Below are 26,627 nucleotides of genomic sequence, written 5' to 3'. Positions count from 1 at the left end.
CTCTGAAGCAGCTTTACTCGACATTGAGAAACACCCAGAGAATCAGCACTTTGGAAACAGGGCTGAAACAGAGGGGATTATGGGTAATGCTGCAATGATCTGATTGGTGTTTCAGTGTCTCATGTCTCTACGCCCCTGGGGAGGACATTTAACTCTAAATACTTGTGTACTTCTACTAGAGTAGTATTTAGAACAAGGGACTTTATCTTGTAATGAAGTATTTTAAAGAGTCCCTGTTCCTCTCCTGTGGTTGGTGTTAAGTTAGTGCATGTAAACGGTCTGCAGAGGACAGAATCCCTGAGGTCCTCCAGAGGGAGTCTCTCTAACGTTGGAGATGTTAGAGTAGAAAGGGAAAGGGACCTGTGCCACCTAGTGGAGGATCCTCCATAGCGCCACCTAGTGGAGGATCCTCCATAGCGCCACCTAGTGGAGGGTCCTCCCTAGCGCCACCTAGTGGAGGGTCCTCCCTAGAGCCACCTAGTGGAGGATCCTCCATAGAGCCACCTAGTGGAGGATCCTCCATAGCGCCACCTAGTGGAGGGTCCTCCATAGCGCCACCTAGTGGAGGGTCCTCCCTAGCGCCACCTAGTGGAGGGTCCTCCCTAGCGCCACCTAGTGGAGGATCCTCCCTAGCGCCATCTAGTGGAGGATCCTCCCTAGCGCCATCTAGTGGAGGATCCTCCCTAGCGCCATCTAGTGGAGGATCCTCCCTAGCGCCATCTAGTGGAGGATCCTCCCTAGCGCCACCTAGTGGAGGATCCTCCCTAGCGCCATCTAGTGGAGGATCCTCCCTAGCGCCATCTAGTGGAGGATCCTCCCTAGCGCCACCTAGTGGAGGATCCTCCCTAGCGCCACCTAGTGGAGGATCCTCCCTAGCGCCACCTAGTGGAGGATCCTCCCTAGCGCCACCTAGTGGAGGATCCTCCCTAGCGCCACCTAGTGGAGGATCCTCCCTAGCGCCACCTAGTGGAGGATCCTCCCTAGCGCCACCTAGTGGAGGATCCTCCCTAGCGCCACCTAGTGGAGGATCCTCCCTAGAGCCACCTAGTGGAGGATCCTCCCTAGCGCCACCTAGTGGAGGATCCTCCCTAGCGCCACCTAGTGGAGGATCCTCCCTAGAGCCACCTAGTGGAGGATCCTCCCTAGCGCCACCTAGTGGAGGATCCTCACTCTAAATGAAACACAGTCTTCAGAAAACATGATTTATTGCAGATTTATCACCAAACACGTAGAAACCTTCAGAGAAACAAACATCCGACACGCTGTCGAGGAAATACCTTCATGAGTCTTTGTTTACTGAAGAAAACAACAACAACAACAGTTCAGAGAAGTCTGATCACAGTAAATATGAACTCTTCTAAAAACAATCAGAGAATTCATTTAAACTTCTCGTGTTTTGCAAAACCTGTTAAAAAATGGTTATTTTTTGGCACAAACATGTAGAACCTCCATCGCCTCAACAACACGCTTTGAACCCTCGTTAACGCTTCGAGCCCTCGTTAACGCTTCGAACCCTCGTTAACGCTTTGAACCCTCGTTAACGCTTTGAACCCTCGTTAACGCTTTGAACCCTCGTTAACGCTTCAAAGGCTTCGGATGAACTGGAGGAAATCTGCATATCATTGAGTAAAAGAGTTTAATATATAAAAATACAGATGCTTTAAGAGAGCACCGTTTTATTTAGAGCTAATGTCATACTGTATAAACTGTTGTGTAATAATGTATAAGAAATGTATAAGAAATGTATAAGAATAAAGGACTGATTTAAACTGAAGAAGCAACAAATGGAAATACACAAAGAAAAAAAAGTGTCTTTAGAATTTTTTTTTTTGGAATATTTAGTTTTGGCTGATTTTAAGTGTTTTCTGGGTTTTTTCAGAGGAGGAATTTTTCACAGATTAACCCTTTGTTCACAGAATAACCCTTTGTTCTCAGAATAACCCTTTGTTCTCAGAATTTCCTTTTATTCTGAATTTCAGAATCAATATTTTTAAGAATACGTTTTTTTTCTCAGATTTTGAATTTATTTGACAAAATATGACAATGTTCACTTTTTTCTTAGAATTTTACCTTTTTATTCAGAATTTTAAGGTTTTTCTTATTTCAAAATGTCATATTTTTTAAAGAATTTCATGTTTTTGCAAAATCTCACTTTTTGGGAATTTCAAGTTGTTTTATTTTATTTCAGTTTATTTGTTTAATTACAACAAAAACTAGAATTTCACTTTTTTTTTTAAGAACTACATTTTCATCTCCAGGTGTACTTAAAAAGTACCTCAGTAACTTAAAAAAGTACCTCAGTAACTTAAAAAAGTACCTCAGTAACTTAAAAAAGTACCTCAGTAACTTAAAAAAGTACCTCAGTAACTTTGAAAAGTACCTCAGTAACTTAAAAAAGTACCTCAGTAACTTTGAAAAGTACCTCAGTAACTTAAGAAAGTACCTCAGTACTTGTACTTGAGTAAAAGTATTTTGTTGCTTCCCCACGCCGCCTTTGAGAGAAACCCTAACCAGAGAAACTGAGTTTTCCTTTCAGACTTGAACAGATCTGAAAATAAAAAGGGGCGGAGCTGAGTAGCAGCGCAGCTTCTGATTGGCTGTCAGGACTCTCTGACGACGTCACCTGAGAAATGCATCAAGGTTTGTGCATCAGGTAAAAACATTATTTTAATATAAAGAGAAATATATTATTTCTCTTTATATTAAAATAAAAGTATTTACTTATTTATTTATTCCTTTTTATGAATAAATACATTTTATTTGCTGATTTATTCTTTGTTTACGGCACATTCAGGATGAGCTGAGGATTTTCAGAAGAGCCTCAGTGTGTGTTCAGGGACTCGATGTAATGGAGGATTTTCAGAATAAGAGCCTCAGTGTGTGTTCAGGGACCCGATGTAATGGAGGATTTTCAGAATAAGAGCCTCAGTGTGTGTTCAGGGACTCAATGTAATGGAGGATTTTCAGAATAAGAGCCTCAGTGTGTGTTCAGGGACCCGATGTAATGGAGGATTTTCAGAATAAGAGCCTCAGTGTGTGTTCAGGGACTCGATGTAATGGAGGATTTTCAGAATAAGAGCCTCAGTGTGTGTTCAGGGACTCAATGTAATGGAGGATTTTCAGAATAAGAGCCTCAGTGTGTGTTCAGGGACTCAATGTAATGGAGGATTTTCAGAATAAGAGCCTCAGTGTGTGTTCAGGGACTCGATGTAATGGAGGATTTTCAGAATAAGAGCCTCAGTGTGTGTTCAGGGACTCGATGTAATGGAGGATTTTCAGAATAAGAGCCTCAGTGTGTGTTCAGGGACTCGATGTAATGGAGGATTTTCAGAATAAGAGCCTCAGTGTGTGTTCAGGGACTCGATGTAATGGAAAGTCGCTCCGAGAGCCCAGCTGGTCTCAACCTGATGGATCGTCCTCGCCAGCTGCAACACACACAATAACACACACATTAATACACACAACACACACAATAACACACACTCAATACACACATTAATACACACATTAACACACACAACACACACAATAACACACACATTAATACACACAACACACACAATAACACACACTCAATACACACATTAATACACACCCCATGTGGAAAATACAAGTTATGATAAGGATATAATAATAAATCCAGAAGGAGTATTGGAGCCTGTGAACAACCTGCTGACGTTAGGGTGTTAAAGAAGACCCTTTAAAGAGTGGGGGGTAAAGAAGACCCTTTAAAGAGTGGGGGGGCCCACCTTGAGAGTTTTGTGGGGGGGGAACCCCAGCTCCTGCAGCAGCGTGGAGATGTAGAGCAGGTCCAGACAGAGGAAGGGGCTCGAGCCGGAGGACGCACCCCACCCCCCCGCACACTGAAACAGAAACAGCATCTCTCATCAGAGTCAGCGATTAGCATAAGCTAACGATCTTATTCCAATATTTTTACAATGACACAATGTGCGCCAAAGTACACCAAAAAGATAAGACATCACTTTCATAACCCCGATTGCTTTTTATATGAAATGTATCTTGACAATAAAAACAAAAACGAACTGTCATTGTCATCTTTGTTAAGGAATAATTCTTCTAGATATCTAACCTTTTGCTCTGTGACGTTTTATGATCTACTCTGACGTCTGTTATCTCCTCTAAGGAAAGGCCTTGGTGCCATATGTGTTGTTGTCACCAGTTTGGGACCGGTCAACTTGTCTGGCACGAAGGGTACTTGTTGTGGGAACGCTGAGGCACTTCTTTATCGGTGTTTGTGGACTCTAAGATGTGAAATCTTTGAGGCCATGAGTGTCGGACGCAGGTGGCTCAGTGTTCCCAGCTGTTTAGTCTACTCCTTCAGAGATGTTGATTTCTCTCTGTGAACCAGTTCAAAGGTCTAGCATAGAGAGAGGTTCTTCAGAATTGACGTGGCAACTCTACCGTGAAGTCAGACCCTCTGACTCTTTGACTTGTGATGTGAATCCTCCGGCCGATACTCTGAATAAACCCATCAGTGTTTGACATCAAAGCTCCAACTCTCACCGTGTCTCCTTCCTGAGTCGGTGACTCCATGCTTTGCTACACAGAAGTTTCCTCCACAATATTAGCAGGCTAGCCCTTCAAAGTGCTAACAAAGAGCTAAAGCTTCAACTCACTGGAGTTTCCACTTATATTTTATTTTAAATGTAAGCCTCTTATACACATATTCTATATTATTTGTTCTTATTTGTATTTATCTCTTTCCTGAACTTTTATAGTTGTATTCTTATTTTAATATTTATTTATTTATTGTTCCTGTATATTAGATATAATGCTGTAGTGCCGTGTGCAGAGCGTCCAGCAGGGGGCGCCCTCACCTCTCTCCGCTGCCTCGCTGTAATCTGAGACTCTGACGCTGCCTCCCGTCTGCTCCTCTGAAACACAACACAGAACCTTTATTCATCACAATACTTTATTATATACATCCTTATTTCATGTTTAAATATTGTTCTATTTTTAAACCATTTTTTGACTTTTTTAATTCATTTTTAAAAAGGTTATGAAAAGTGAAAATATTTGTTCTAACATTTTCTATTTTCTCTGAACTTTAATCTGTGTCCGCTCACATCGTTCAATACGAGACCAAATATACATCTTTCCCTGAACACACATACTCATGTTTGTGCCGAGTTATCCACATACTGTAAATACTACTGTACATACTGTAAATACTACTGTACATACTACTGTACATACTACTGTAAATACTACTGTACATACTACACATACTACTGTACATACTACTGTACATACTACTGTACATACTACACATACTACTGTTACAGTAGTATGTACAGTATGTACTGTACATACTGTACATACTACTGTACATACTACTGTAAATACTACTGTAAATACTACTGTACATACTACTGTACATACTACCTTATGTACTGTAAATACTACTGTACTGATACCATATGTACTGTAAATACTACTGTACTGATACCGTATGTACTGTACATACTGTAAATACTACTGTACATACTGTAAATACTACTGTACATACTACTGTACATACTACTGTACATACTACCTTATGTACTGTAAATACTACTGTACTGATACCGTATGTACTGTAAATACTACTGTACTGATACCGTATGTACTGTAAATACTACTGTACTGATACCGTATGTACTGTACATACTGTAAATACTACTGTACATACTGTAAATACTACTGTACATACTACTGTACATACTACTGTAAATACTACTGTACATACTGTAAATACTACTGTACATACTACTGTACATACTACTGTAAATACTACTGTACATACTACTGTACATACTACTGTACATACTACACATACTACTGTTACAGTAGTATGTACAGTACGTACTGTACATACTACTGTAAATACTACTGTACATACTACTGTAAATACTACTGTTACAGTAGTATGTACAGTATGTACTGTACATACTGTACATACTACTGTAAATACTACTGTAAATACTACTGTACATACTACTGTACATACTACCTTATGTACTGTAAATACTACTGTACTGATACCGTATGTACTGTAAATACTACTGTACTGATACCGTATGTACTGTACATACTGTAAATACTACTGTACATACTGTAAATACTACTGTACATACTACTGTACATACTACCTTATGTACTGTAAATACTACTGTACTGATACCGTATGTACTGTAAATACTACTGTACTGATACCGTATGTACTGTAAATACTACTGTACTGATACCGTATGTACTGTAAATACTACTGTACTGATACCATATGTACTGTACATACTGTAAATACTACTGTACATACTGTAAATACTACTGTACATACTACTGTACATACTACTGTACATACTACCTTATGTACTGTAAATACTACTGTACTGATACCGTATATACTGTAAATACTACTGTACTGATACCGTATGTACTGTAAATACTACTGTACTGATACCGTATGTACTGTAAATACTACTGTACTGATACCGTATGTACTGTAAATACTACTGTACTGATACCGTATGTACTGTAAATACTACTGTACTGATACCGTATGTACTGTACATACTGTAAATACTACTGTACATACTGTAAATACTACTGTACATACTACTGTACATACTACTGTACATACTACCTTATGTACTGTAAATACTACTGTACTGATACCGTATATACTGTAAATACTACTGTACTGATACCGTATGTACTGTAAATACTACTGTACTGATACCGTATGTACTGTACATACTGTAAATACTACTGTACATACTGTAAATACTACTGTAGATACTACTGTACATACTACTGTACATACTACCTTATGTACTGTAAATACTACTGTACTGATACCGTATATACTGTAAATACTACTGTACTGATACCTTATGTACTGTAAATACTACTGTACTGATACCGTATATACTGTAAATACTACTGTACTGATACAGTATGTACTGTAAATACTACTGTACTGATACCGTATGTACTGTAAATACTACTGTACTGATACCGTATGTACTGTAAATACTACAGTTTACTAATAACATCCTACTTGAGTTGCTATCTGTGATCTATCCTTCGTGGTGTTTATGTAACAGACGGTTACAGAGTTACTTTCACCGTTAACGGGCGATATATTGACTTCTTAGTTCTGTTGAATTGTTTATGTTGAGATGTTGATTGTGTACTCGTCTCTATTATGTTCACAGCCTTGTTCCCCTGCTGCTGTGGGATCAATAGTAATCTGATGTCATTATCGGTATTAACCTGTACTATAATCACATGTCATTAAAGAGTGTGTGTGTGTGTGTGTGTGTGTGTGTGTGTGTGTGTGTGTGTGTGTGTGTGTGTGTGTGTGTGTGTGTGTGTGTGTGTGTGTGTGTGTGTTCACCGATGAGTCCGAGCTCTGCGGCGCGGTCGTAGTAGAAGGAGAAAGCGTAGAAGTCGATGTCGTCCGCCTCCACCTTCAAAACGTTACCCGACAACAGGCGATGAACACGCAGACGACACGCCTCCAGCACGGAGCCCTCTGAGAGAGAGGGGGGATAACCAGATATATACAATCATGTTAATATATGAGAGGAAGTCAAGGGCAAGGAGGGGCACATATCTGGAGGAGATGGAAAGAAAACAAAAATATGTCATAACAAGGTTTTTACGAATAAATTAAATTAAAATAGAGGAATACCTCGAAAATGTCAGAAACATCCAAATAAGATTAGAAAATATATATTTATTTTTTGTCTAATATCAGTAAAATACTAAACAAAATAATTGAAATAAAGACAAAACTACAACTAAATTATTATTTTATTAAACCAAATAAAAAGAATAATAAAAAATCTAAAACTAAACAAAAAAACCTCAAATCGAAAACATTTTTTTTCTCCATCAGTCCACCTCATAAACGGACCAATCAGAGGGCAGCGTGCAGCTCACCTGACTCCTGGCCGCTCACAGTGTAAACAACGTCAGCGTGCTCCCATCTGACCTCTGACCCCGGAGAGAGACAGGGGGTCACCAGCTCTCTGCTGCCCCCTACTGACACACACACACACACACACACACACACACACACACACACACACACACACACACACACACACACACACACACACACACACACACACACACACACACACACACACACCACACACACACACACACACACACACACACACACACACACACACACCACACACACACACACACACACACACACACACACACACACACACACACACACACACACACACACACACACACACACACAGATAAATAAGTCGCAGCAACAGCTGGCCTGCAAGGAATTAATCTTGCTGCTGTGTTATTAAAAGATTAGATAATGGCTTATTTATCTGTGTGTATGTGTGTGTGTGTGTGTGTGTGTGTGTGTGTGTGTGTGTGTGTGTGTGTGTGTGTGTGTGTGTGTGTGTGTGTGTGTGTGTGTGTGTGTGTGTGTAAAAGGCAGAGATGAAACAAGACATTAGGAGTAAAGAGAGTAATAATGAGGTACGTACGGGGGGGGGCTCCTCCCAGGACAGCGAGTCGAGCCGACATCAGGCCCAGACCCAGGTAGCTGAGCACAGAATCACTGATTATTCACTGATAGGAGGAGAGTACATCCACCAGAATATATTTCTTCTTGGAGGATCAATTGAAGAAAACAACCAGATATTGTGAGAGTGAAGGGTTCATATATATATTTATATATTTATATATTTAATATCTGAAAACACTAATCTGACATGAACCAGAAAAACATCAGTTCAGGAGGAAAGACACAAACAGACGGTCTCTGAATGTGTTATTATTTTCTTATATATTCACTACTTTAGTTTGTAAATTATGTGTTTTATAAAGTAAATAACGCCCTCCTGCTCGCCTCCAAACATTTACTGATGAAGAAAAACCAATCAACAGAAAGTCATGTAAAGAACCTTAAAATCAAAAACAAAATAATAATAAAAAGAACCCTAAACTAAATCATTTTAATTAAAAAAGAAAGTGTGTGTGTTCAGGGTTCAAGGTTCAAGGTTCTTTATTGTCAAACTAACATAGCTACAGAGTAATTATATCGTTGAAAATCTTAGGTCACAGGCTTCTCCAACAGCGCAACATAATAATACAGATAGAAAAATAGTTCTAAATAAAGTGAGTATGTGGAATAGTGCAGTACGAGTCTATATACAAGTTATTGGAATGATATATATTACTGCAGATGAATGTTTTGAAGTTGTTTCAGCAGTTCAATTGTTTAACAGTCTCACTGCCCGCGGGAAGCAACTGTCTCTGTGTGTGTGTGTGTGTGTGTGTGTGTGTGTGTGTGTGTGTGTGTGTGTGTGTGTGTGTGTGTGTACCTGTGCGTGTACACAGTGTGTGTGTTGTTGAACATCTGGAAGGACCTGATGTAGTCGATGGGAGACGTCTGGATGGTTTTCTGCTCGGAGACACAGAGTCACTTTTTAAAGCAGCATGACCTACATAACAAATAAGACCCTCTCTCTCTCTCTCTCTCTCTCTCCTGATGAGGGCGTTCATTTGGGATTATTGTGGCATTTAGAGATTAAAGCCTCAAACAGAGAAGCATCCTGATGGAGAGGACTCTTTAAAGTAGAGACACTACATACTGATATACACCTGAACATCAGCAGGAGAGGACTCTTTAAAGTAGAGACACTACATACTGATCCTAGTGTACTCTTTAAAAGGTAGAGACACTACATACTGAATAACACCTGAACTCAGCAGGGAGGACTCTTTAAAGTAGAGACACTACATACTGATATACACCTGAACATCAGCAGGAGAGGAACTCTTTTAAGTAGAGACACTACATACTGATATACACCTGAACATCAGCAGAGAGGACTCTTTAAAGTAAGAGACACTACATACTGAATATACACCTGAACATCAGCAGGAGAGGACTCTTTAAAGTAGAGACACTACATACTGAAATATACACCTGAACATCAGCCAGGAGAGGACTCTTTAAAGTAGAGACACTACATACTGATATACACCTGAACATCAGCAGGAGAGGACTCTTTAAAGTAGAGACACTCATACTGATATACACCTGAACATCAGCAGGAGAGGACTCTTTAAAGTAGAGACACTACATACTGATATACACCTGAACATCAGCAGGAGGAGGACTCTTAAAGTAGAGACACTACATACTGATATACACCTGAACATCAGCAGGAGAGGACTCTTTAAAGTAGAGACACTACATACTGATATACACCTGATCATCAGCAGGAGAGGACTCTTTAAAGTAGAGACACTACATACTGATATACACCTGAACATCAGCAGGAGAGGACTCTTTAAAGTAGAGACACTACATACTGATATACACCTGAACATCAGCAGGAGAGGACTCTTTAAAGCAGCCTCACCTCGTCCTGAGGCTTGAAGGTGATCTGAGTCGATCCTCCTCCCAGATCTAACATCCCAGCAGTGGAGGAATCGGCTCTGTGGAGGTCACCTGGGGGAATAATAATAATCCAATAACAGGCAATCAGTGTTTCCTGTCCACATTAATCCGACATCTTTATACCAGCATTTATGACATGTCAGAGTGTGTGTGTGTGTGTGTGTGTGTGTGTGTGTGTGTGTGTGCTCACCAGTGAGGAAGTTGACGGTGATCCAGGCAGAAATCCCTGAATAAAAAATATCAAACATAAGAAACATATTACAGTTCCTGCTTTAATTTTAAAATAAAATCACGTCCACTGCATACAAATGACTAATTGAATAAGATTTAAGTTAATATAAATCTTCTTTTATTAAGATAAAGTGTTATGAAGAAAGACATAAATGGATTTAAATGTTTTTCTATGAAGATAGTTATATAAATAAATATATCTGTTGTTTTATGAAGATATAACGTGATCATTAATTATAAATTAAGATATAAAGTAAAAAAATTGTATTTTATAGAAACAAAAAGTGCTATGGATGTGATTTGATGGAGACAGCGTGCTTTAGATGTGATTTGATGGAGACAGCGTGCTTTAGATGTGATTTGATGGAGACAGCGTGCTTTAGATGTGATTTGATGAAGACAGCGTGCTTTAGATGTGATTTGATGAAGACAGCGTGCTTTAGATGTGATTTGATGGAGACAGCGTGCTTTAGATGTGATTTGATGAAGACAGCGTGCTTTAGATGTGATTTGATGAAGACAGCGTGCTGTAGATGTGATTTGATGAAGACAGCGTGCTTTAGATGTGATTTGATGAAGACAGCGTGCTGTAGATGTGATTTGATGAAGACAGCGTGCTTTAGATGTGATTTGATGGAGACAGCGTGCTGTAGATGTGATTTGATGAAGACAGCGTGCTGTAGATGTGATTTGATGAAGACAGCGTGCTGTAGATGTGATTTGATGAAGACAGCGTGCTGTAGATGTGATTTGATGAAGACAGCGTGCTTTAGATGTGATTTGATGGAGACAGCGTGCTGTAGATGTGATTTGATGAAGACAGCGTGCTGTAGATGTGATTTGATGAAGACAGCGTGCTTTAGATGTGATTTGATGAAGACAGCGTGCTGTAGATGTGATTTGATGAAGACAGCGTGCTTTAGATGTGATTTGATGAAGACAGCGTGCTGTAGATGTGATTTGATGAAGACAGCGTGCTGTAGATGTGATTTGATGGAGACAGCGTGCTGTAGATGTGATTTGATGAAGACAGCGTGCTGTAGATGTGATTTGATGAAGACAGCGTGCTGTAGATGAAGGTCTGAAGTGTACAGCTGTGATTGAGGTCACTGCAGGCGACAGTAGTGGCTTTAGCATTAGAGCTTTTTTCCTCGCGCCATCTGACCTCTCTCTCTCAGAGACGGTATCATGAGGCTTTAACTCGAAGAAGCCATTTTCCAAACAAAACAAACATCAGCGTTCACCGTGAGCTAAAACACGGAGCTAAACACGGAGCAAAAAAACTGAGCTAAAAACGGCACTTAGCCCTCGCTCGCCCGCTGCATTAACAATAAGTCGCTGCATGCTAACGCTAATCTGCGCGCCGGATAACTCCAAGACCGAGGAGGGCGTCCATTAGAGGCCCGCAGATAATTCAGTAATCATTTAAAGACTTTTAGTAACGAGCTGATCCTCGCAGGAGCAGAACCAGGTCGGAGGAACCGGGATAATAATCCTCCAAGATTACCGGGACATTATCCCGCCCAATAATTGCTTCTATGAACTACTTTCTGAAGGATTGGATTATAGTGGGGGTGCTACACATGTGATGTGTGCAGCTACAGCATGCATTATCATTAATGTATTATACATTATACATTACAGAGGCTTTAGTGGGCATTGTGATGGGAGAGGAGAGGAGGGTCAAACAGCAGCCAACATCTGGCAGATATCTGACCGAAACATCCATAAGATCAACACGGTAACGTCCATAAGATCAACACGGTAACGTCCATAAGATCAACACGGTAACGTCCATAAGATCAACACGGTAACGTCCATAAGATCAACACGGTAACGTCCATAAGATCAACACGGTAACCTCCATAAGATCAACACGGTAACGTCCATAAAATCAACACGGTAACGTACATAAGATCAACACGGTAACGTCCATAAGATCAACACGGTAACCTCCATAAGATCAACACGGTAACGTCCATAAGATCAACACGGTAACGTCCATAAGATCAACACATAAGAGAAACACAGTAACCTCCATAAGAGAAACACGGTAACGTCCATAAGATCAACACGGTAACGTCTATAAAATCAACACGGTAACGTCTATAAGAGAAACACGGTAACGTCCATAAGATCAACACGGTAACGTCCATAAGATCAACACGGTAACGTCCATAAGATCAACACGGTAACGTCCATAAGATCAACACGGTAACGTCCATAAGATCAACACGGTAACGTCTATAAGAGAAACACGGTAACGTCCATAAGATCAACACGGTAACGTCTATAAGAGAAACACGGTAACATCCATAAGATCAACACGGTAACGTCTATAAGAGAAACACGGTAACGTCCATAAGATCAACACGGTAACGTCTATAAGAGAAACACAGTAACGTCTATAAGAGAAACACGGTAACGTCTATAAGAGAAACACAGTAACGTCTATAAGAGAAACACAGTAACCTCCATAAGATCAACACGGTAACGTCTATAAGAGAAACACAGTAACATCCATAAGATCAACACGGTAACGTCTATAAGAGAAACACGGTAACGTCCATAAGATCAACACGGTAACGTCTATAAGAGAAACACAGTAACGTCTATAAGAGAAACACAGTAACCTCCATAAGATCAACACGGTAACGTCCATAAGATCAACACGGTAACGTCCATAAGATCAACACGGTAACGTCCATAAGATCAACACGGTAACGTCTATAAGATCAACACGGTAACGTCCATAAGATCAATACGGTAACGTCCATAAGATCAACACGGTAACGTCCATAAGATCAATACGGTAACGTCCATAAGATCAACACGGTAACGTCCATAAGATCAACACGGTAACGTCTATAAGAGAAACACAGTAACGTCTATAAGAGAAACACAGTAACCTCCATAAGATCAACACGGTAACGTCCATAAGATCAATACGGTAACGTCCATGAGATCAACACAGTAACCTCCATAAGATCAACACGGTAACGTCTATAAGATCAACACAGTAACCTCCATAAGATCAACACGGTAACGTCCATAAGATCAACACGGTAACGTCTATAAGATCAACACAGTAACCTCCATAAGATCAACACGGTAACGTCCATAAGATCAATACGGTAACGTCCATAAGATCAACACGGTAACGTCCATAAGATCAACACAGTAACGTCTATAAGATCAACACAGTAACGTCTATAAGAGAAACACAGTAACCTCCATAAGAGAAACACAGTAACGTCCATAAGATCAACACGGTAACGTCTATAAGATCAACACGGTAACGTCCATAAGATCAACACAGTAACGTCTATAAGAGAAACACGGTAACGTCCATAAGATCAACACAGTAACGTCCATAAGATCAACACAGTAACGTCCATAAGAGAAACACGGTAACGTCCATAAGAGAAACACAGTAACGTCCATAAGATCAACGCAGTAACGTCCATAAGAGAAACACAGTAACCTCCATAAGATCCACACAGTAACGTCTATAAGATCAACACGGTAACGTCCATAAGATCAACACAGTAACCTCCATAACTTCCCTCTGTTGTTGTAATATCGGACCTGATACTGAAATCCAAGCCTTCTACCCGTCAGTGAGACCCTTTTCCTTCTTATAAGATTCTGCTCCTCACCTTTAAGCTATCCACAACCTCAGTCCTCTGTACCTCTTACTTTACCCCCTTTATACCTGAAGACGCAGAGACAGCAGTTGAGCAGCTCTTAGTATAGTTGGACATAATAGCATTAAAAAAGTGGTTATTTGTACTCAAACTATGATAGTTAACAGAGTATTATTTGACCAGAACCCCTGTGTGAATCCAAACCAGTGTCGATTTATAAGTGTGGAAACTCCAGTGAGTTGAGGCTTTACTCTTTGTTAGCACCAGTGTTGCCAACTTGGGGACTTTCTCGCTAAATCGGGCGACTTTCCAAACCCTCCGGCTACTTTTTTTTGTCAAAAGCGACTAGCGACAAATTCAGCTACTTTTTCTGGTGTTTGGAGAATCTGACGTGATAGCACGTAATTGTTACGCAGTTACTTTCCTCAACGAGCAGCGGGTGCTGAGCCCCTCCGCCGTCTCAAAGCACTCACAGGCAGCCTCGCGCGGCAGCTGCACTCGAGCAGAGAGGTGGCAAAGTGACCCAAAAGAGACACACTACGCGTCCAGACCATGGTCCAGACTGAATATTAATCGTGCAAAGCCATTGCTGATCCCGCCCTGGCTGGCAGAGTGTCTCTTTTGGGTCACTTAGTCCCAAGCCTAGATAGAGAAGGAAGGTAGCAATTCCATCCCACATAACCATTTCTTTGATTAAATGTGACTAATTCTTTAACAATACTGGACTAAATGTATGTATGTAATGTTGGTCTAGACAAAGCATTAAAGTCATCAAGTGATGGACAAACATAATAAAAAAAAAAAAAAAGAATCAACAGAAGGAAGTTCATTTGTAGTCTAAACACATTAAGGGTGTTTTTTTCTTCACTTTTTGTATATAAAATATGCAAATTAGGCGATGACGTCATTTAGCGACTTCTAGCTACTTTTAGGACAGCCAATAGCTACTTTCCTTACTATGGAGTTGGCAACACTGGTTAGCACTTTGAAGGGCTAGCCTGCTAATATGACAATGACAGTTCGTTTTTGATTTTATTGTCAAGATACATTTCATATAAAAACCAATCGGGGTTATGAAAGTGATGTCTTGTGTTTTTGATGCATGTACTTTGGCGCACATTGTATCATTGTAAAAATATTGGAATAAGATCGTTAGCTTATGCTAATCACAAGCTAGCGATGTTAGCTAGCGCTAACTGTGAGCTGATGCTAATCGCTAGCAGAAGCTAAAGGCTAACACCACTTGTTAGTTCTATAGAACAGAAGCTGATAGCATAGCTAAATATTAAGGGAGCATTGCTCTTGGTTTACTTAAAGCCACTCTCTTTAGTTAGTTAATTAATTTCATTAGCCGCAGCTCTGTTCATGTTAAGAATAACTGTTAAAAAGTGATTAAAAACTGTTAAAATGGTAGTTAAAAAAATACAGTGCATAATTTGTTTATTTCTACTTGAATGTAAGATGTGTTGTTTAAAAAGATAAGTTATTTATCAGTAGTTAAAATACACTGGTGATGAAAGTAAATAATTTCATTATAAATGAAATATGCTTAAAGGGGACCTATCATGCAAAATGCACTTTAGTACGTCTTTTCTACATGAATGTGTCCCCGGTGTTCCAGGGAACTCACCAAGTGTCAGAAAACACAACCCTCTCTATTTTCCTCCATACCCAAATCTCTAAAAAAGGGGCTGCAACGGATAAAAACTGATCCAGATTTGAACACTGTCCTGACGTCAGGACGGTGGCGCTACGGCTATTGGGCCAACTCCACCAATCAGGAGGAGACAGCCACGGCCATTGCCGCTCGAAAGCGCTGGAGACGCTGTAGTACATATGCCAGGCCTGTAAGTGGCGCTGTAGTCTGCCACAAAAGCAGCGAAGAAGACTTCCCGCCCATAGTTACCATGGTTACCCTTCTGTTTATTCTCCGCTGTGGCTTTCTTTCTCCCTCCCCGAGGCAAGCGTTTGCTCCCGCTGCTTTAATTCAATGCAATCCCTCCCCGTCGAGGCAAGCACTGTAACTCTCTCCGGTTAGTCCACCAGCAGATGACAAACACCCACCTCTCCGCCTCTTCCAAGGAACGAGGGGACCGTGCGGCAGAGTTTCAGTTTCTTTCGTCGGTCAAGATGTCCGTTAAAGTTTCAATCTTCCGGACAAAATGAGAAAAGTGCCGGTCAAAGGTCTTCTTTGTTATTTATTGAGCTTTAAAACAAATGAATAACGACTCTATATAATAAAACACGGAGGACGGAGATCTCTTTTTCTCCCCCTCTTCTGACAGCCCAGCAGCTGATCAGAGCACGTCTCCCCTCTCCTGCAGGGGGGCGTGGTCAGCAGAATCAGACCCGTAGACAGCAAACAGCACATAGAGCGAAATGAGGCATGGCTAAAATGCATGATCTGTTTGGTATTTTGAAAACAGAACGTATAAATATACCTTATATAGGTATGGCCCTACAATATATCATTTAAATATAGCATGATAGGTGTCCTTTAAGTTATTGTTTAAATTGTAACTAAAGATGTTTATAACAGTTATGATGGAAGTAACTGGGAGTCACTGTAGCGATGGGCGAGTCCTGATTCATCCGGATCATTAACCCGGATCCTAGTAATGAGCAGGTCGTGACGAGTCTCCCCTCTCGATTAACCCGAGTCCTTTGAGTCCTACACCTGGTGACAGGGGCGCCGTAAGGGGGTGAAAAGTTAGGACGATTCTAAGGGCCCGTGACTGACAGGGGCCCAAACTATTTTAGAACATTAAGAAAAAAATGTAAGTAATAAGTAACTCTTAACAATGTGATATCTTTTCATAGGGCGGCGCCCCTGCCTGGTGACGTACAAATGAAAACTATAAATTGCGTCACTCGCTGTAAAATCACATTACAACGTACCCCAGTCCATCTGCCTAGCCTTTAGCAAGTAGGATAGCTGCCAGAAGTGATCGTTTGGCTCAGGGGACGCGGATCAGTGACACTTCCTGCAGACTCGTGGGGACTCAGAGCCGTAACCGTATAGCAGATCCAGAGATCCAGACTCGTCATGCACGAGCATAGCCGCGGGAACTGGGAAGTCATTTTACTTAGGGGGTGCGGACAAAAGTGGGGAGAGATTTCAACAACAGTAACATGAAGTTTTTCAAATGTACACCATTCGCCGTAACCATATAGCAGCAGATCCAGAGATCCAGCAGACTCGTCCTCATGCACGAGTCAACAGCAGACTCAGATTCTCCAAATCGCAAAATAACCCTTTTTTTTTGTGATCAACATTTTTTATTAAAGCAAAAGACACTGTGTAGCGGAGGTTAATGTAATGTTAGTTTAATATGCTCGTGAAATGCAACAACTTTTCGGTTTCACCGGTAGGATTTCTACGCTCTTGGTGATGCTGACTCATATGACTCAAAGGACTCGTATGATCCGGATCACTTCAATGACTGACTCAGAAGACCCTGAGTCCGTAAATGGATCCGGATTTGCCATCTCTAAATCACTGGGAGGAGTCACTGGGAGGAGTCACTGGGAGGAGTCACTGGGAGGAGTCACTGGGAGGAGTCACTGCTCCTCTGCAGCAGCTCTCCTGCTCTCTCCTTCTTTGGTTTTAATCCTGCCTCTAATCTGCGTGTTATTGGCGAGTTCGTCGGGGAAATCAGAGTCGGGATTAAAGGAATGAAAGATAAAGTGGTGTAATCTAATAAAGTCATGGAGAGGAGAGAGATGGGGGGGGGCGGTCAGGTGATCACATGCACCTGCTAATAAATATATATATAATATATATATATGTTAATGTGAGGGTACCTTCGTCTGTGCCATCCATGATGGACACGCTGTCGTCTCGAGAGAGGAAGGGAGAATCCACGAACAGAGCCATCACCTACACACACCCACACACCACACACACACACACACACACACACACACACACACACACACACACACACACACCACACACACACACACCACACACACACACACCACACACACACACACACACACACACACACACACACCACACACACACACACACACACACACAATAATACATTATTATTAATAAAACTAAAATAGCATACAACAAAATGTTGTTTCATCACTCTGTGTGTGTGTGTGTGTGTGTGTACCCTCGTCAGCAGCTCTCTCGCTCGCCCCCCTTCCAGCAGTCTCAGTCCCGCGGTGGCTCTCAGCACCGCGGGGGTCCGGCTCCAGGCGGGGGGGGGGACGCTGGATTTAGCCACCTCCAGCAGCTGAAGGATCCCGGCAGCACACTGACACCACCCGGGGGAGACAAGCAGACCGTTTAGAGGAGAAAGGAGGAATCATTCAATAGTAAAGAGTCCAGGGGGAAATAAAGAGTTAGAGAAAAAAAACCTAAATCAGCACAAAGTCCTGAATCAGCACGAAGTCCTAAATCAGCACGAAGTCCTAAATCAGCACAAAGTCCTGAATCAGCACAAAGTCCTAAATCAGCACGAAGTCCTAAATCAGCACGAAGTCCTAAATCAGCACGAAGTCCTGAATCAGCACGAAGTCCTAAATCAGCACGAAGTCCTAAATCAGCACAAAGTCCTGAATCAGCACAAAGTCCTGAATCAGCACGAAGTCCTAAATCAGCACAAAGTCCTGAATCAGCACAAAGTCCTAAATCGGCACAAAGTCCTAAATCGGCACAAAGTCCTGAATCGGCACAAAGTCCTGAATCGGCACAAAGTCCTAAATCGGCACGAAGTCCTAAATCGGCACGAAGTCCTAAATCGGCACAAAGTCCTGAATCGGCACAAAGTCCTAAATCGGCACCAAGTCCTGAATCGGCACGAAGTCCTAAATCGGCACAAAGTCCTAAATCGGCACAAAGTCCTAAATCGGCACGAAGTCCTGAATCAGCACGAAGTCCTAAATCAGCACAAAGTCCTGAATCAGCACAAAGTCCTAAATCAGCACAAAGTCCTGAATCGGCACAAAGTCCTGAATCGGCACGAAGTCCTAAATCGGCACAAAGTCCTAAATCGGCACAAAGTCCTAATCGGCACAAAGTCCTAAATCGGCACAAAGTCCTGAATCGGCACAAAGTCCTAAATCGGCACAAAGTCCTAAATCGGCACAAAGTCCTGAATCGGCACGAAGTCCTAAATCAGCACGAAGTCCTAAATCAGCACAAAGTCCTAAATCAGCACAAAGTCCTGAATCAGCACAAAGTCCTGAATCAGCACGAAGTCCTAAATCAGCACAAAGTCCTAAATCAGCACGAAGTCCTAAATCAGCACAAAGTCCTGAATCAGCACAAAGTCCTGAATCAGCACGAAGTCCTGAATCAGCACAAAGTCCTGAATCAGCACAAAGTCCTGAATCAGCACAAAGTCCTGAATCAGCACAAAGTCCTGAATCAGGAAACATCAGATTGTTTTTAGGAAAAAGTCTGAATATTTTGGGAAAGATTTGACGTAACAAATTGAAAAATAATAATATGATAAAAAAGTTTAAGGAAAGATAAATATATGTCAAAGGCAGAGATGATCACAAAATCATTTGTTAACTATTTATAATAATAACTATTTATTTAGAAATCATTTGGAATGTTTTGGAAAAAGTTTAAAAGTTTAGAGAAAAGTCTGTTTTTCAGAGAAAAGTCTGTTTTTCAGGAATATTTTCAGAGAAAAGTCTGTTTTTCAGAGAAAAGTTGGAATATTTTTCCTTAAAAATGTGACATTTATTAAGAAAAGTTCTAAGAAAATAAGAAAAATCTAAGTGGAATATCTTTGGAGGAAATCTCCGAACATTTTAAATCAAAAAGTCAAAAAGAATTCTAGAAAAAAAGAGTTAAAAGAAGCTAAAAATACACTTTCTACAAAAATATCCAGAGCATAGAAAGTGATGTTCTGGATATAGAGCAGTGCTATAGAGCAGTGCTATAGAGCAGTGATGTAGAGCAGTGCTATAGAGCAGTGCTATAGATATAGAGCAGTGATATAGAGCAGTGATATAGAGCAGTGCTATAGAGCAGTGCTATAGAGCAGTGATATAGAGCAGTGCTATAGAGCAGTGATATAGAGCAGTGCTATAGAGCAGTGATATAGAGCAGTGATATAGAGCAGTGATATAGAGATATAGAGCAGTGCTATAGATATAGAGCAGTGATATAGAGATAGAGCAGTGATATAGATATAGAGCAGTGCTATAGAGCAGTGCTATAGAGCAGTGATATAGAGCAGTGCTATAGAGCAGTGATATAGAGCAGTGATATAGAGCAGTGCTATAGAGCAGTGATATAGAGTAGTGATATAGAGATATAGAGCAGTGCTATAGATATAGAGCAGTGATATAGAGATAGAGCAGTGATATAGATATAGAGCAGTGCTATAGATATAGAGCAGTGCTATAGATATAGAGCAGTGATATAGATATAGAGCAGTGATATAGATATAGAGCAGTGATATAGAGCAGTGATATAGAGCAGTGATATAGAGATATAGAGCAGTGCTATAGATATAGAGCAGTGATATAGAGATAGAGCAGTGATATAGATATAGAGCAGTGCTATAGATATAGAGCAGTGCTATAGATATAGAGCAGTGATATAGATATAGAGCAGTGATATAGAGCAGTGATATAGATATAGAGCAGTGATATAGATATAGAGCAGTGCTATAGATATAGAGCAGTGATATAGATATAGAGCAGTGATATAGAGATAGAGCAGTGATATAGATATAGAGCAGTGCTATAGATATAGAGCAGTGCTATAGATATAGAGCAGTGATATAGATATAGAGCAGTGATATAGAGCAGTGATATAGATATAGAGCAGTGATATAGATATAGAGCAGTGATATAGATATAGAGCAGTGATATAGAGCAGTGATATAGATATAGAGCAGTGCTATAGAGCAGTGATATAGATATAGAGCAGTGATATAGATATAGAGCAGTGATATAGATATAGAGCAGTGATATAGAGCAGTGATATAGATATATAGCAGTGATATAGATATAGAGCAGTGCTATAGATATAGAGCAGTGATATAGATATAGAGCAGTGATATAGAGTAGTGATATAGATATAGAGCAGTGATATAGATATAGAGCAGTGATATAGAGCAGTGATATAGATATAGAGCAGTGCTATAGAGCAGTGATATAGATATAGAGCAGTGCTATAGATATAGAGCAGTGATATAGATATAGAGCAGTGATATAGATATAGAGCAGTGATATAGAGCAGTGCTATAGATATAGAGCACTGCTATAGATATAGAGCACTGCTATAGATATAGAGCAGTAATATAGATATAGAGCAGTGCTATAGAGCAGTGATATAGATATAGAGCAGTGATATAGATATAGAGCAGTGATATAGATATAGAGCAGTGATATAGATATAGAGCAGTGATATAGAGCAGTGATATAGATAGAGCAGTGCTATAGATATAGAGCACTGCTATAGATATAGAGCAGTGATATAGATATAGAGCAGTGCTATAGAGCAGTGATATAGATATAGAGCAGTGATATAGATATAGAGCGGTGATATAGATATAGAGCAGTGCTATAGAGCAGTGATATAGATATAGAGCAGTGATATAGATATAGAGCAGTGATATAGATATAGAGCAGTGATATAGAGCAGTGATATAGAGCAGTGATATAGAGCAGTGATATAGATATAGAGCAGTGATATAGATATAGAGCAGTGATATAGAGCAGTGATATAGATATAGAGCAGTGATATAGATATAGAGCAGTGATATAGAGCAGTGATATAGATATAGAGCAGTGATATAGATATAGAGCAGTGATATAGAGTAGTGATATAGAGTAGTGATATAGAGCAGTGATATAGATATAGAGCAGTGATATAGATATAGAGCAGTGATATAGATATAGAGCAGTGATATAGAGCAGTGCTATAGATATAGAGCAGTGCTATAGATATAGAGCAGTGATATAGATATAGAGCAGTGATATAGAGCAGTGATATAGAGCAGTGCTATAGATATAGAGCAGTGATATAGATATAGAGCAGTGATATAGATATAGAGCAGTGATATAGATATAGAGCAGTGATGTAGAGCAGTGATATAGAGATATAGAGCAGTGATATAGAGTAGTGATATAGATATAGAGCAGTGCTATAGATATAGAGCAGTGATATAGATATAGAGCAGTGCTATAGATATAGAGCAGTGATATAGATATAGAGCAGTGATATAGATATAGAGCAGTGATATAGATATAGAGCAGTGCTATAGAGCAGTGATATAGATATAGAGCAGTGCTATAGATATAGAGCAGTGATATAGATATAGAGCAGTGATATAGATATAGAGCAGTGCTATAGATATAGAGCAGTGATATAGATATAGAGCAGTGATATAGATATAGAGCAGTGATATAGAGCAGTGATATAGATATAGAGCAGTGCTATAGAGCAGTGATATAGATATAGAGCTGTGCTATAGATATAGAGCAGTGCTATAGAGCAGTGATGTAGAGATATAGAGCAGTGATGTTCTGAACCTGGTCGGGGTCGTCGGCGTACGCAGAGAGGCCCGGTTCGATGGCTCTGAACGTTTCCTGAGACAGAGACGGAGCGGCTGAGGAAACAAGAACAGGTATTCACTTTAATATAAAACATGAGAGAAACTCTTAGTGTTCATGAAATGTGAAATGTGCAGGCGAACAGCAGGACGGCAGCTCACAGTGGATAAATATTAAATGTGAATAATGAGAACATTTAGTCTTAAATCCTTAAATAATCGTGGTGATCTGCGGGCTCTGCAGCGGGGGGTTTAAGATGATAATATGATTTAGATAATAAAGCAGACTGACCCTGGACCTGTGCCTCTTAATGACCCGTCTGAATAACTAACAGGTTAGCTCCATGCTAACAAAGGAGCCAAAACAGCACTCAGCCGCTGCGTTAGCTTAGCCGTAAATGCGATAACGAAGGCATTTGCTCTAAGCCCAAAACCCTCTGAGGCTCTAATGAGTCTGTGCTTCCTCTGGGGTCAGCTGGTAATTAATGCTGGCTTTAAACACTAAGAGCAGTCGGAGTGAGCCAGAGTCCATTTAGCATCCAGAGAGGGGGGGGGGGCCGGTACCCTCTGAATACACTCAATATGAAATATATCCTCAGGCCTGTTCATCAGAACAAGTGTTACAGTTACACGTGTTGTATTTCATTTATACATCATCAGCTATCTGAGAGCGGCTGAGGGACTGAGAGGTCCATGTCTCTGAAGGGTCCTGCTCCAGACCCCAAACAGATCCTTGTAGCCCCCCCCCCTCTCTTCCAGCTGTTACTAAGGACATGTCTCTGAAGGGTCCTGCTCCAGACCCCAAACAGATCCTTGTAGCCCCCCCCCCTCTCTTCCAGCTGTTACTAAGGACATGTCTCTGAAGTGTCCTGCTCCAGTGTAGGAACATGATGCTTGATACCCCCCAAAGAGACTCTGAGATGTCCCCCCCCCCCCAAAGAGACTCTGAGATGTCCCCCCCCCCAAAAAGACTCTGAGATGTCCCCCCCCCCCCAAAGAGACTCTGAGATGTCGTCCCCCCCCAAAGAGACTCTGAGATGTCGTCCCCCCCCAAAGAGACTCTGAGATGCCCCCCCCCCCCCCCCCAAAGAGACTCTGAGATGCCCCCCCCCCCCCCCCCAAAGAGACTCTGAGATGTCCCCCCCCCCAAAGACTCTGAGATGTCCCCCCCCCAAAGGACTCTGAGATGTCCCCCCCCCAAAGAGACTCTGAGATGTCCCCCCCCCAAAGAGACTCTGAGATGTCGTCCCCCCCAAGAGATGTCCCCCCCCCCCCAAACACCCTGAGATGTCCCCCCCCCCCCCCCCCCCGGCGTACCGCTCCAGCTGTTACTAAGGACATGTCTCTGAAGTGTCCTGCTCCAGTGTAGGAACATGATGCTTGATACCCCCCAAAGAGACTCTGAGATGTCCCCCCCCCCCCCCAAAGAGACTCTGATGTCCCCCCCCAAAAAAAAGACTCTGAGATGTCCCCCCCCCCAAAGAGACTCTGAGATGTCGTCCCCCCCCAAAAGACTCTGAGATGTCGTCCCCCCCCCAAAGACTCGATATGCCCCCCCCCCCCCCCAAAGACTCTGAGATGCCCCCCCCCCCCCCCCCCCCCCAAAGAGACTCTGAGATGTCCCCCCCCCCAAAGAGACTCTGAGATGTCCCCCCCCCAAAGAGACTCTGAGATGTCCCCCCCCCAAAGAGACTCTGAGATGTCCCCCCCCCAAAGAGACTCTGAGATGTCCGTCCCCCCCCAAAGAGATGTCCCCCCCCCCCCCAAAGACACTCTGAGATGTCCCCCCCCCCCCCCCCCCCGGCGTACCGTTGGTGTGCACGGTGAACCTGAAGACGTGCACTCTGGTCCCCGTGCTCCCGGCATCGAACATGACTCCGTATTGGAACAGCTGAGCGTCGGCGGCTCGGTGCGCCGGGCGGCCGACGCTCTGAGGCCCGGAGCCCAGGTGATGCTTCACCAACAGGACGTAGAGGAGCAGGACCCCCACAGAGAGGAAGACCCCCCACTGGCTCACCCTCTTCATCACGGGTCATTCTGTGGACAGCTGGGGAGTAAACAACAACAACAACACTGAGACACACACACACACTGCAGAAAGTAAACAACAACAACACTGAGACACAAAAAAGTAGAAGTACTCAGATCTTGTACTTTAGTGAAAGTAGAAGTACTCAGATCTGGTACTTTAGTGAAAGTAGAAGTACTCAGATCTTGTACTTTAGTGAAAGTAGAAGTACTCAGATCTTGTACTTGAGTAAAAGTAGAAGTACTCAGATCTGGTACTTTAGTGAAAGTAGAAGTACTTAGATCTGGTACTTTAGTGAAAGTAGAAGTACTCAGATCTTGTACTTTAGTGAAAGTAGAAGTACTCAGATCTGGTAATTTAGTGAAAGTAGAAGTACTCTGATCTTGTACTTGAGTAAAAGTACTTCAGTGTAGAAAATACTCTAATAGAAGTAAAAGTACATAATGTACCTCTGAATTGTAGTGGAGTAGAAGTAAAAAGTATAGCATAAAACATTGAAATTCTCAAGTAAAGTACAAGTACCTCAAAGGAAATATACTCTCCTTAAGTACAGTAACTGAGTACATGTACTCAGTTACTTCCGTCCTCTGAGACTCGCGTTGTTTCTAACATTAAACTTCTAAAAAGTGTTTTAAAGAACATTTTGTCTCAGGTTAGCCTGTTAGCACTTAGCAACATGCTAACAGATTTAGCGTCTCTTACAGAACAAACCGGGAACAGGTGAGTGACGTCACGTACCGTCAGCATCTGATCACTCTGATGGATCCCTGTGATCTTCTCCATCAAACCTTTACTCCATGGATTCTGTTTAATAAGAACAGTTTACTCTCTTCAGCCTCTCTGCAGAAACACAACACAGCGCACTCTGATGACGCGTCTCTGAAAGGATGTGGGAACGTGGCCGAAAACTGCAGAGCGAGAAGGATCTAACAAACTAATACAATCATATACAATGATGTCAAATGTAATAAAATACAAAAAAAAATAGTAAAATTAAATAAACAATAATAATAGTAATATCAACCACAGCAAAATACAGGAGTTTAATAAAATAATATAAAGTAAAATAAAATAAATAATAATATTAACTAGAGAATGCAATTCCTGAAGAAATTGCTCGTGGGAATGCTTCATGCTGAAAAGCTGCCGCTGAATTGCTATGCTGAAATGTAAGAAGAAAGTGGAGAATTTAGATTGAAATGATACATGAACACTGGGGGCTTGATTTGATGGGTTAGCCATAACCCTGTGCGTCCTGCTCTCCAGAGGAAGAACCCTGTGGTGTTCAGCCTGCAGCCTGAAGGGGGCGCTGCTCGCCGTCTGCTCATTCATACAGGGAATAATGATGTCTCTGTCATTCACCTGTAGCAGCCAATCAGACGTGTGTGTGCGTGCGTGCGTGTGTGCGTGCGTGTGTAGCAGGAGTATAAATTAGCAAAAAATGTCAAACACGAAATGTGTTCAGGTTTAAAATTACATAAAAATTCCTGAAGCTGAAATTCTGAAATCTGCAAAACGACATTTGTTAAAACACAAACTTGGCAAATTCTTAAATGTAGAAGTTGAATTCCTGCTGTTTGCTGATCTGTGCCCCCCCCCCCCCTGTGCCCCCCCCTGCTCCATTTATACAGTAATCTGTTTATGAGTTTTAATGGAGGTTAATGTCTCTGTAATCTTTGCAGAGTGGATCCTAATCGTCAGATTGACATACAAATGATTTAGAGACA

The 26,627-nt window shown here is 41.4% G+C and overlaps 1 protein-coding gene and 1 long non-coding RNA gene across 2 annotated transcripts; both read right to left on the bottom strand.

The window, feature by feature from the left end:
• Positions 1 to 1,188: 1,188 nt before the first annotated feature.
• Positions 1,189 to 2,933, bottom strand: LOC117472330. The gene is made up of 2 exons (XR_004554923.1): positions 2,339 to 2,933; positions 1,189 to 2,275 (listed from the first exon to the last, which is right to left on the bottom strand). It is a non-coding gene; the product is annotated as an uncharacterized LOC117472330 (long non-coding RNA).
• A 325-nt stretch (positions 2,934 to 3,258) lies between these two features.
• On the bottom strand, positions 3,259 to 25,784 carry entpd6 (ectonucleoside triphosphate diphosphohydrolase 6). Its single transcript, XM_034117473.1, is given in 15 exon segments — positions 3,259 to 3,425; positions 3,750 to 3,848; positions 3,850 to 3,863; positions 4,839 to 4,895; positions 7,403 to 7,540; positions 7,951 to 8,049; positions 8,532 to 8,590; positions 9,372 to 9,451; positions 10,419 to 10,507; positions 10,647 to 10,682; positions 18,139 to 18,214; positions 18,462 to 18,605; positions 22,852 to 22,928; positions 24,681 to 24,918; positions 25,639 to 25,784. Coding segments are annotated over 14 exon segments (1,269 nt in total). The 5' UTR covers positions 24,898 to 24,918; positions 25,639 to 25,784; the 3' UTR covers positions 3,259 to 3,341.
• Between the last annotated feature and the right edge of the window lie 843 nt (positions 25,785 to 26,627).

The sequence above is a fragment of the Trematomus bernacchii genome, unplaced genomic scaffold (genome assembly GCF_902827165.1).
Source record: "Trematomus bernacchii unplaced genomic scaffold, fTreBer1.1, whole genome shotgun sequence".
NCBI lineage: Eukaryota > Metazoa > Chordata > Actinopteri > Perciformes > Nototheniidae > Trematomus > Trematomus bernacchii.
This window is presented reverse-complemented; position numbering and strand designations above follow the sequence as displayed.